This window comes from Staurois parvus, unplaced genomic scaffold, assembly GCF_062004578.1.
Source record: "Staurois parvus isolate SC_StPar_1 unplaced genomic scaffold, SC_StPar_1.0 ptg000913l, whole genome shotgun sequence".
In the NCBI taxonomy this organism is placed as follows: domain Eukaryota; kingdom Metazoa; phylum Chordata; class Amphibia; order Anura; family Ranidae; genus Staurois; species Staurois parvus.
This window is the reverse complement of record NW_028318709.1, coordinates 908,046-919,798: the sequence shown is the minus strand read 5'-3', so window position 1 is coordinate 919,798 and position 11,753 is coordinate 908,046. Positions and strand designations below refer to the sequence as shown.

Sequence of the window (11,753 nt, the reverse complement as noted above, 5' to 3'; positions counted from 1 at the left end):
CTAATCTATCCACTCCATGTCCTAACCTAGCATTCTGCATGCCAGTGAATGATAAAACAGGTATTGATGCACTAAAGAGATGGATGGCAACACACCAACCTACAAATGGGGAAATGGGCCCCTAATGTTATATTGTTGGCTAATAGTACCTGTGTGTGCTGTGACCATTGCAGGTCAACCCCCGAAACATGACCGATAGATCTTTGACCCTGAGTGTGATTTTAATCATTAACTATAAAAAGAGTTATCTTGTTCCTTGTCACCTCTGACAGTGAAACTGAGAATGTGACAGTGAAATCATATCAGAAAGTGTATTGTGGTCAATGCGGGGGTGGTGGTGGTGGTGTGGGGAGTGGGGGGGGGGGGGGGGGAGTATAAGAACCAACTACTGTCACTATCATACTGACACTTCTCCTATGTCCAGAGGATGAGGATGAGGATGACTCCACCGAGCTGGATCTTCTTCACGTTGAGTGAGTGTGACCACCACCATAGAATGTTGGCCTCTGCACAGTACCACTTCTCTGCCAGGTGTAATGGACTGTATTTATGGACTCTGCACAGTAGATGGATGTTAGCATTTAGGATTCGGAAATATTAACTTTATATAAAGAAATATCGGCAAAATCACAGTTTGGTAACAGTTATAGGATTAGGTAAGGATAAAATAAATTAATTCTATTCCGTGCTCTTCTGGATGTCTGATCAGTTTGGGTGCTGAAATGGACAAAAGAGACTGGAGGAGAGGAGATAATAGATGAGCTTGGGGGAGGTGAGATGATGAAAGAGATTGGGGGAGGGGAGATGATGGAAGAGATTGGGGGAGGCCAGATGATGAAAGAGATTGGGGGAGATGATAAAAAAGAGATTGGGGGAGGGAAAATGACAAAAGAAACTGGAGGAGACGAGATGATGGAAGAGATTGGGGGAGGCGAGATGATGGAAGATATTGGGAAAGGGGAGATGATGGAAGAGATTGGGGGAGGGGAGATTATGGAAGAAATTGGGGGAGGGGATATGAGAAAAGAGACTGGAGGAGAGGAGATGATGGAAGAGATTGGGGGAGGCAAGATGATCGAAGAGATTGGGGGAACAGAGATTATGGAAGAGATTGGGGGAGAGGAGATGACATAAGAGACTGGAGGAGAGGAGACGATGGATGAGATTGGGGAAGGTGATATGATGGATGAGATTGGGGGAAGGGAGATTATGGAAGTAATTGGGGGAGGGGAGGGGAGATGACAAAAGAAACCAAAGGGGAGGAAATAATGGATGAGATTGGGGGAGGCGAGATGATGAAAGAGATTTGGGGAGGGGAGATTATGGAAGAGATTGGGTGAGGGAATATGTTAAAAGAGACTAGAGGAGAGGAGATGATGGATGAGATAGGCAGAGGGAAAATTTTGGAAGAGATTGGGGGAGGGGAGATGATGGAACAGTTTTGGGTAGGGGAATGATGGAAGAGTTTGGGACAGTGGAGATGATAGTAGAGACTGGGGAGTGTAGAACATGAAAGTGATTGGGAAAGAGGAGATAATGGAGGAGACAGGGGGGATAGATGGAAGAGATGATGAATAAGATCGGGCTGGGCGGGTGATGGAAGTGAGAAGAGGTAAGATGAGAAAGATGGATTAAATTGGGGAGGGGCAATGATGGAAGAAATTGGGGGAAGGGAGATGATGAAAGATTGGGGAAGGAAGATGGTAAAAGAAATTGAAGGAGGGGAGATGATGAAAGATATTGGGTGAGTAGAGATGATGGAAAATATTGGTTGAGATGGTGGAAGAGATTGGGTGAGGGAGAGATGATGGAAGAGATTAGAGGTGGGGAGATGATGGATGAGATTGGTAGAGAGGGAGATCATGAAAGATTTTGGGGGAAAGGAGGTGATGGAAAAGATTTAGGGAAGGGAAATGATGGAAGAGATTGGGTAAGGGGAGGGAAGGGGAGGGGAGATGATGGATACTGTTGGGAGTGGGGCAATAATGGAAGCGACTGGGGGAGGGGAGATGATGGAAGTTAATGGGGTATGGCAGATGAAGGAAGAGATTTTGGGAGGGTAGATGATGAATTATATTGGGAGAGGGGAGATGATGGATAAAACTGACGGAGCAAAGGGGGAGGGGGGAGGTTATGGATGAGATTGGTGGAGAGGACAAGATGAAAGAAATTTGGGGAGGGCAGATTTAAGAAGAAATTTAGGGAAGGTAAATGACGAAGGAGATTGTGGGAGTTGAGATGATGGAGGAGAATGGGAGAGGAAAGGGGGAGATCATGGAAGATAATGGAGGAAAGGAGGGGGGAGTGGAAGAGATTTGGGGATGTAAAACGATGGAAGAAATTGTGGAGGAGAGGTGACGTGAGGTGAAGAAGATGGATGAAACTGGGGAAGGGCAATGATGGAAGAGACTGGGGGGAGGGGGAATATGAAAGAAATTGAAGGAAGGGAGATGATGGAAAAGACTTGGGGAGAGGAGGGGAAATGATGGATGAGAAAGGAGAGAGGAGATAATGAGTTATATTGAAAGGGGAGATGATGAAAAAGACTGGGGAGAGAAGATGATTCAGGAGATTTTTTTGGGGGAGGAATGATGATGGAAGATATTTGGAGATGGGGGATAATGGAAGATATTTGGGGAAGGCAGACGATGGAAGATAATGCAGTAGGGGAGATGATAAAAGAGATTTGGAGAGGGAAGATTATGGATTATATTGGGAGAGATGAGATGATGGATGCGATTGAGGGAGGAGAGGAGGAAATGATTTATGAAATTGGTGGAGGGGAAAAGATGGAATGATTTTGGGAGGGTAGATGAAGAAAGAGACTTGATGAGGGGAGATGTTGAAAAAAATCAGGGGACGGGAGATGATGGAAGAGATTTGAGGAGGGAAGTTGATGGAAGAAATAGGGGATGGGAGATATTGGAAGAGATTAAGATAGGGAAGGTGATGGAAGAAATTTGGGGGAGGGGAGATGATGGAAAAGATTTGGGGAGGGGGGTTGATAGAAGAAAATATATTTCTTACTGGAGAAAAGTATATGCCCAGATTTGTTAATGACGGCATCTCAATTGGCACAGTTATGGTGGTGGAAAGCTGAATGATGTTCAATGTGTTCTTCAAATCTTTTTCATCACATACTTACCCGTTCCTCCAGTTCTTTGGAAAGTTGTGTTCCTAATTTTGTGTCTTTGTGATGTTGTGTCCATTGAGGGACATTCACTAACACTGGAAAGTGATGGGCCGAACACCCCAGCAATTAAATTAAAGTGATGGGCATTACCCAGCAATTAAAAAAAAACAAAACGTGGGGTCCCCCCCATCCATACCAAACCCTTAAGGTCTGGTATGGATTTTGAGGGGAACCTCCCTGTCAACATTTTTAAAAAATTGCCATGTGCGCCCCCCCCCAAAATCCACACCAGACCCTTACTGAGCATGCAGCCTGGCAGATCTGGAAAGGTGGGGGGACAAGCGAGCTCCCGTCCTCCTGAACCATACCAGGCCACATGCCCTCAACATGGGGGGTGCTTTGGGGCAGAAGGGGGCTTCCCCCGAAAGCACTTTGTCCCCATGTTGATGGGGACAAGGGCCTCTTCCCCCACATCCAAGGCCGGTGGTTGTGGAGGTCCCCTTTAAGTAGGGGGCTCCCAGATCCCTTCCCCCATGTGAATGAGTATGGGGTACATGGTACCGCTACCCATTAACAAAAAAAAAGTGTAGTGGAAAAATGACAGGAGACAGTATTTGACAAGTCCTTTATTAAAAACAAAAATTAAAAAAATGTACCCCGAAGTAGATCCAACGTCAATCAAAAAAAGAAAAAAAACCTCGCTCCGCTCTCAGTGCCGGCTCCTGCCGTCTGACAGCTGTGCAGGGATGACAGTTCTTAAATAGCGTGATGACATCACAAATTGTGCCCATCCCTAGCCAGAATGACCTTCTAAAACCCCATATCTCACCATGCCATGTGACCCCACAATGTAACCACACATCTAACCCTGCCCTGTGACTCGGTCATGTCTTCTCGCCTTGTGACCCTCCCACATCCAACCATCCACATGCTATCTGAGCATCCCATGTGACCTGACATGTAACCTCACATCTAAACCCACCACGTGACCCCACTTCTTTCCCTGCTATATGATCCCACATGTCACCTTGCCATGTGACCTCACTTTATAACCCCACCATATGACCCTACCATATGACCCTTCAATGAAACATGACATCTAGCCCAATCGTAGGACCCCACCATATAACCCTATCATGTGACCCTACCAAATGACCCTGCCATGTCACATGACATCTAGCCTCATCATGTGACCCTGTTTTATAACTCCACCATGTGATCCATCCATATGGCCCTGACATGTGACATGACATTTAGCTCATTGTTATTTCTTTGCTTCTTGTATCTTAGATGGTATTCTTGTCTATTTCTGGATATGATCAAAAATAAAACTGTAAGTTGGGCAAAATGTCCTTAAATGTCTATACAGTTTAATGTTCTCATTTTCCCGCAGTGCTCTCCTCCACTGGGGCCTTCTTTATGGACACAAAGAATCTGATCGTCTTCCAGAATGAGGATCCGAGCTTTGGATATCGAGTGGCACAGCTAAATAAATGGTGAGAGAGGGATCTGTCCTCTTTCTTGTAGGGTGGACCATGTTGGGTTACTGGGACACTCAGGGACTGGAGATGCCTTAGGGGGGGACCTAAAGCCTTACCCCACCTGAAACTAGCTTTTTGATTTTAGGAAGAATTTCTTTAAGTTGATCTTATCCCCAGAGCCTGTGACAGCTATAGGAGGCTTTTAGGAGGCCTTAGCACTGAAATGAAGATCTGACTCCACCCTGTCCTCGCTCCTGTCTTCAAGCTTATGTTTGCCAATGTTTTGGTTGGAGCTTCCCAAAGGACACATGACATGTTAGCTCGGTTCAAATGTTGGTGAACCAAAATGTGCCCCACAGGAAGCTCTGCCTTTTATAATTTAAGGAGCCTAAGGAGCAGCTCTACGCAGGGTTCAGGCAGGTAAATCCTTTACACCCCTGTAAGGTTATCTAAACAAACTAACTGACCACATATTAGCCAAAAATGCAATTTTAAAATTTTTTGTAGCACCTCTAATGCGCATAGTTAGATATATATAGTTTGGCTCCCAAGTATCTAAAGTGAACATGTCTGTGGAGTTCAAGCTCAGGTCAAGTTGGAGGGCTCTGTAGGTCAGGCCTCTGTTCCCTCCCCCGGTTCTGAAAGTTTCCAAAAAGCTCTAGAAGCCAGTTGGTGGAGGTACAGGGGCAGGGATCTGAATATTCATGGGAGTTTGGGTGGGAGGGGGGCAGGGGGTGTTGTTGGTCAATGTCAGGCTCTGCCTCTGGTTAGTTACACCTGTTCAATTGCTTGGTAACACTAATTGCTAATCAGCCAATCACATGGCAGCAACTCAATGCATTTAGGCATCTAGACGTGAAAACGACTTGCTGAAGTTCAAACTGAGCATCAGAATGGGGGAGAAAGGGAATTCAGGTGACTTTGAACGTGGTATGATTGTTGGTGCCAGACGGGCTGGTCTGAGTATTTTAGAAACTGCTGATCTACTGGTATTTTCACGCACAACCATCTCTAGGGTTTACAGAGAATGGTCCGAAAATGAGAAAATATCCAGTGAGCGGTAGTGGTGTGGACAAAAATGCCTTGTTGATGTCAGAGGTCAGAGGAGTATGGGCAGACTCGGTAGAATGTTTTGGTTGGAGCTTCCCAAAGGACACGTGACATGTTAGCTCAGGTCCAAACGTTAGTGGATCAAAATGTGCCCTAGAGGAAGCCCTGCCTTTTATAATTTACAAAGAGCCGATGGAGCAGCTCTACGCAGGGTTCAGGCAGGAAGATCCTTTACACCCCTGTGAGGTTATCTAAACAAACTAACTGGCAACATATTAGCCAAAAATGTAATTTTTTAAATCTTCATAGCACCCTCTAATGCACATAGTTAGATATATTTAGTTTGGCTCACAAGTAGTTAAAGTGAACATGTATGTGGAGTTCAAGCTCAGGTCAAATTGGAGGGCTCTGCATGTCAGGCCTCTGTTCCCTCCCCCTGGTTCTGAAAGTTTCCAAAAAGTTCTAGAAGTCATTGGGTGGAGGTACAGGGGCAGGGATCTGAATATTCATGGGACCAATCCCCAGGCAGGAGGCCTGGCAAGGTGGTAAGATGTGTCCATAAATATTGAAGAGCCTGACCAGTAGGGGTTGTTGCTGGTTGAAGTACGGAGTGCTGAGTGGAGGATCATGAGGTCAGGAGGGGACCCTGGGGCTGGGGGCTCTGCCTCCAGGCAGGAGCTGAGGAAGGAATGTAAGGAGCGGTTTGATCTGAGGGATCTTCACCGCTCTTCAGTTTCATCCAGGAGACACCCTGTATTACAAAAGGAGGACTTGTACAGCAGGAGGCCTGAACAAACAGTCTTTACTGAGCAGCAAGAATTCAAGGGACAGTGTGAGCACCTCTGCTTTCCCCACCAAAAGCCTATAAGGAAGAGGCAGCCAGGTGCAATGCCCAGTTTGCCATTTGGGAGGGACAGCTTCTGCCAACCTTTACCCCTGCGTGGTATAATGTTGTGCTAATGGGCCAGCGTTGGGATCAGTATTGGAAGTGCTTTGCCAGCTTTCAGAGGGACAGCGTACTGTTATCCTTCAGCCTTGCTTGGGGAATTCTCAGTTGAAGCCAGGTGCGCCGGCATCTTGCAGGGAATACTAAAGCTCCTCCATACAGCTGAGACTTTCTACTAAGGGGACATAGAGCTCTTTAAAACAAATGGGATATCCATTAAGGACTGATATCCTGGAGGGGGTACAGTCTAGGATCCATTTTTGCTGCAAGTTGCACATAGAGAAGTTGTCCTCCAAGTTGTTGTTGAATTCAATTTGGGCATCCCATAATCCCTTATCCTCATCCAAGTTTATATCCCCCCAATAAAACATAAAAACAAGCCCAAGGACTGGTAACTGACTGCGGATGCAAGCAGAAAATGCATTTTGCCTGGCTGGGGGACCCACAATCCAGTGACTCTTTAGGGGGTAGCGCTACAACTTATAAAATAAGACTCCAGTCTAAAGTTTGACTCAGCGAATGTCATTTTACACACTTATGTTTTATGTGATTGCAGGGTGATAGTCAGCGCTCCACTACAACAGGTCGCCATGGATAAAACTGGACAGGTTTATCGCTGTGACCCCCAAAGGAACAGCTGCGAGGTGATCCCAATCGCTGCTGGTAAGTCCTGTATTAATATTATGATAGTCCTGATGACCCAAACGCTTCCAGCAGACAGGAGGTAATTTTAACGAAACTGGACCCCGACTGCACTTGGGTACTTCCGTTAGGATACTGCTTCCCTGTCTGAACACCGACCACAGACACCACAGCCGACCATACAAGACCAGACGACACCAGTTTTGAATTAAACCAGGAAGAAGACTACTTTATTTTAACACAGATACAAGATATATACATTCAAGGGAACAACCCCCCCTCCCTGCATAATGACACAGGGCGGGGCAATCTACATTTAGTAACAAGAGACACACCAACAGACAGTCCTATCAGGAGGGAGAGCTGCTGGAAACACCCCCCACTAAGCCAATACAAAAACACATACATCCCATAATAGTTTGCTACCAAGCAAGACACACAATAGAACAATGGGATGCAACCACATGGCATTAAACAATCAACAACCCCCCCACCCCAATGTTAGGACAGATCACCCTGTACCCCTAACAGGCACAGGGTGACTTACACATAAGAGGGATATGGGGAGCTGAGACAGGGGTCTCCCCACCTCTCCAAAGTGAGCTGTGTTCCATGGGCCCCCAACCCAAAGTGACTCCCGTCACAGTAATGGTGGGACAATTATATAGAAGGAGGTAGCTGGAGACCCGGATATGTGCTGCATGAGATCAGATGAGATAAGTTGATGTGTTTAGACATGTTTATCGAACTCAGAATGAATGCAGGCGTACTGAAAGCTGGTGGCAGATGACCAACACATCCATCGTTTGTCATTGATTAAACAACCTCATGACCAGCTTTTACATTTTATTTCTTCCTCTAGCAGTCACGTGTAACACTAAACAATCATCTGTGAAGGGTCTCGTTCACCCAGGTCAGGTTCCCCTGGTAGTAATTAGCCATATTCATCTGTACTTTTTCTCTAATGTTGGATATGTTCCATGGCTTATCCAAGTGGCATCTTTGGTTCTAGTGAAGGTCAGTGAGGTGACCACTCTCTCAGTGATGCCAATCTAAGGAAATACCCCACTAGCTTGTATAAGACCAAGGTGATAAACTGGCAGCAAAGGCTAGAAAAGGTAAAAAACAGTGTTTGTACCACCGTCTCTGTCCTGGGGAAGATATATCATATCTACCTAGACTACCTAAGCTTCACAAGGAAGGTGGCCCTTCTAGGACTGGATGTCAGAAGCATCAATTCTGTCACTTGTAACATTGCTAATCATCTGGCTACAGTTCTGTCCCTATACCCTTAGTTTTGCAGCACACTACACCATATTCAGATCCCTAAAGAATTCATCAGCAAGGTACGTCAATTGAAGTTAGAGGCCGAAGACACAATAGTGTCCTATGATGTCACGTATTTATTTGCATACCAACTTCAGAGGGTATTGAAACTGTAAGGAAACATGGGAACTGGAGAACATTCTTGACAGCCAAACAAAACTCAAGACCAACTATGATCACTGCTGGACCTTTGTCTCAACACCACCGATTCCAAGTCGAAGGACAGCTTCTACACTAAAAAATACGGCTGTCATGGGATCATCTGTATCTCCCATTGTAGCTATCTTGTGCATGAAGGAGGTGGAGATGAGAGTCATCACCAAGTGATTGGTTCAGGTATGTGGACTATAAGTGGTCATAAGACAACCAAGTGGTCCTTTGTGTTCTTCTCTTTGTTGTTTTATTTTATATTGGGTATACACTCAGGCAAACAAGGCATTTGCCTAGGGCAGCATTTTTCAGGGGGGCAGCACTGCCCCCCCCTGGAAGGAGGGATGGAAGAAGGGACACATGCGGCTTGAGGACCAGGTGGGATCAGAGAGAGGCTGAGGGCTTCTTGACTCTTGTTCCTGGGGATGCCCATAGCTGTAAAGGTGAGTGTCTTTCTCTCTTTTGCTGGGAGGGGATTGGCCGGTGTATGGGTTCAATGGTAGTGGAAGGCTTTTACAGGTTGGGGGGGGGGATAGGGGTGTTGTTGATCAATGTCAGGCTCTCTCCAGTTAGTTACACCTGTTCAATTGCATGGTAACACAAATTGCTAATCAGCCAATCACATGGCAGCAACTGAATGCATTTAGGCATCTAGACATGGTGAAAATGACTTGCTGAAGTTCAAACCAAGCATCAGAATGGGGAATGTAACAGAACCGACCCCAGACTGTGCTTGGGTACTTCCTTTAGACTACCGCTTCCCTGTCTGAACACCGACACCATACAAGACTAGACGACACCAGTCCGGACGTAAACCAGGAGGTAGACTAGTTTGTTTGAAAACAGATACAAGATATATACACTCAGGGGACAATCCCCCCTCCCTGCATAATGACCCTGGGTGGAGCAATCTACATTTAGTAACTAGAGACACACAGGTATTCAAACTTCACACCAGCAGACAGTCACATCAGGAGGGAGGGCTGCTGGAGACACCCCCACCACTAAGCTAATACACATAAACATATACATCCCATAATAGTTTGCTCCCAAGCAAGACACACAATAGAACAATGGGATGCAACCACATGACACCAAACAATCCACAACCCCCCACCCCACCTATCTCATAGACATATCTACACAATATTAGGACATATCACCCTGTACCCCTAACAGGCACAGGGTGACTTACACATAATAGGGATATGGGGAGCTGAGACAGGGGTCTCCCCACCTCTCCAAAGTGAGCTGGGTTCCATGGGACCCCCACCCAAAGTGACTCCCGTCACAGGGAAGAAAGGGAATTTAAGTGACTTTGAACCTGGCATGGTTCTTGGTGCCAGATGGGCTGGTTTGAGTATTTAAGAAACTGCTGATCTACTTGGATTTTGACGCGCAATCATCTCTTGGGTTTACAGAGAATGGTTCAAAAATGAGAAAATACCCAGTGAGGGCAGTTGTGTGGAGGACAATGCATTGTTGATGTCAGAGTTCAGAGGAGAATGGGCAGACTGGTTCGAGACGATGGAAAGACAAGCCATGTTGTCGATTTGGACCAAAATCTCAGGGATGTTTCCAACACCTTGTTGAATCTATGCCACAAAGAATGAAGGCAGTTCTGAATGCAAAAGGGGGTTCAACCAGGTACTAGCAAGGTGGTCCTAATAAAGTGGCCGCTGAGTGTAGTAGATCTATATACAGTAAATCCCAAGCATGTTTAGATTCACTTTACTGTTGATTGCCCTTGTGGACATCTTTAGTGTTTTTAGAGCAGGAGGAGGTGCCATCTTGCTTGAAATCATCAATAATTGTTCCAGGTCCAAAGAAGTCCAGTATTTCCTGCTGTAGTGATTGTCCCCCTGTGGCTCAAACTTTCATTGTAATGAAATTCTTTGAGAAATTAAAGTGAAAGTTTAGTCAAAACCCAACTAAGCTAAACCTACTCCCACCCCATTCTATAGACATCTTCCCTTTTCCAAAAAGGAAAGATGTCTTTACCTATTGGTTCTGAAGTTCCTCCCGTCTGGTCACGTGATCTCTCAAGCGCCGGCATCAGCTGACAATGGCTGCAGTACAATACAAGAGGATTAGGAGGGCCCTGCTTCTGGGAGCTTACGATCTAATAGGTAGGGGCTACTGGAACAAAAGGTAATAACTGCGGGGGGTGAAACTGATGGGAGAAATAGAAGATTCGGTTATTAGCTGAAGGCAGGATAGGCTTCCCTGAAGAGATTTCTGGGTTTTCGGGGATGGCCTAAATGTGGACAGAGTAGGTAATAGACAGACAGATTGGGGTAGAAAGTTCCAGAGGATGGGAGAAGCTCTGGAGAAGCCCTGGAGACGAGCATCAGAGGAGGAGACAAGGGAGCTAGAGAGCAGGAGGTCTTTGGAGGAGTGGAGAGGACAGTTTGGATGATATTTGGAGACAAGACTGGTGATGTAGCTTTGGACAGAATTGTCTGTATGTTGTTCATGTTTACAACTTGATTTGTTAGGCAATGGGATTGGCAGAGAGGGATGGAGGACACTGAGTGGGGGCCAGTGGAGGGATTGGCAGAGAGGGGTGGAGGATACTGAGTGGGGGCCAGTGGAGGGATTGGCAGAGAGGGGTGTAAGACACTGAGTGGAGGCCAGTAGAGGGATTGGCAGAGAGGGGTGGAGGATACTGAGTGGGGGCCAGTGGAGGGATCGGCAGAACGGGATGGAGGACACTGAGTGGGGGCCAGTGGAGGGATCAGCAGAGAGAGGTGGAGGACACTGAGTGGGGGCCAGTGGAGGGATTGGCAGAGAGGGATGGAGGACACTGAATGGAGGCCAGTGGAGGTATTGGCAGAGAGGGGTGGAGGACACTGAATGGAGGCCAGTGGAGAGATTGGCAGAGAGGGATGGAGGACACTGAGTGGAGGCCAGTGGAGGGATTGGCAGAGAGGGATGGCAGATATGAAATGGTTGGTAAGGTGGATGAGTCTGGCAGCAGCATTCATGAGAGACTAAAAAGGGGATAGCCTGCGATGAGGTCGGC

General features: G+C 46.5%; 1 protein-coding gene across 1 annotated transcript in view; it reads left to right on the top strand.

Annotated features, from left to right (window-relative positions):
• The first annotated feature begins 1,155 nt into the window (after window positions 1-1,155).
• LOC149442106 (integrin alpha-X-like) overlaps window positions 1,156-11,753 on the top strand; it is an 85,458-nt gene continuing 74,860 nt past the window's right edge. Inside the window, exons 1-3 of the mRNA XM_089656528.1 lie at window positions 1,156-1,174; window positions 4,527-4,629; window positions 7,167-7,273. Coding sequence (XP_089512654.1) covers window positions 1,156-1,174; window positions 4,527-4,629; window positions 7,167-7,273 — 229 coding nt within the window. The remainder of the gene's footprint in view (window positions 1,175-4,526; window positions 4,630-7,166; window positions 7,274-11,753) is intronic.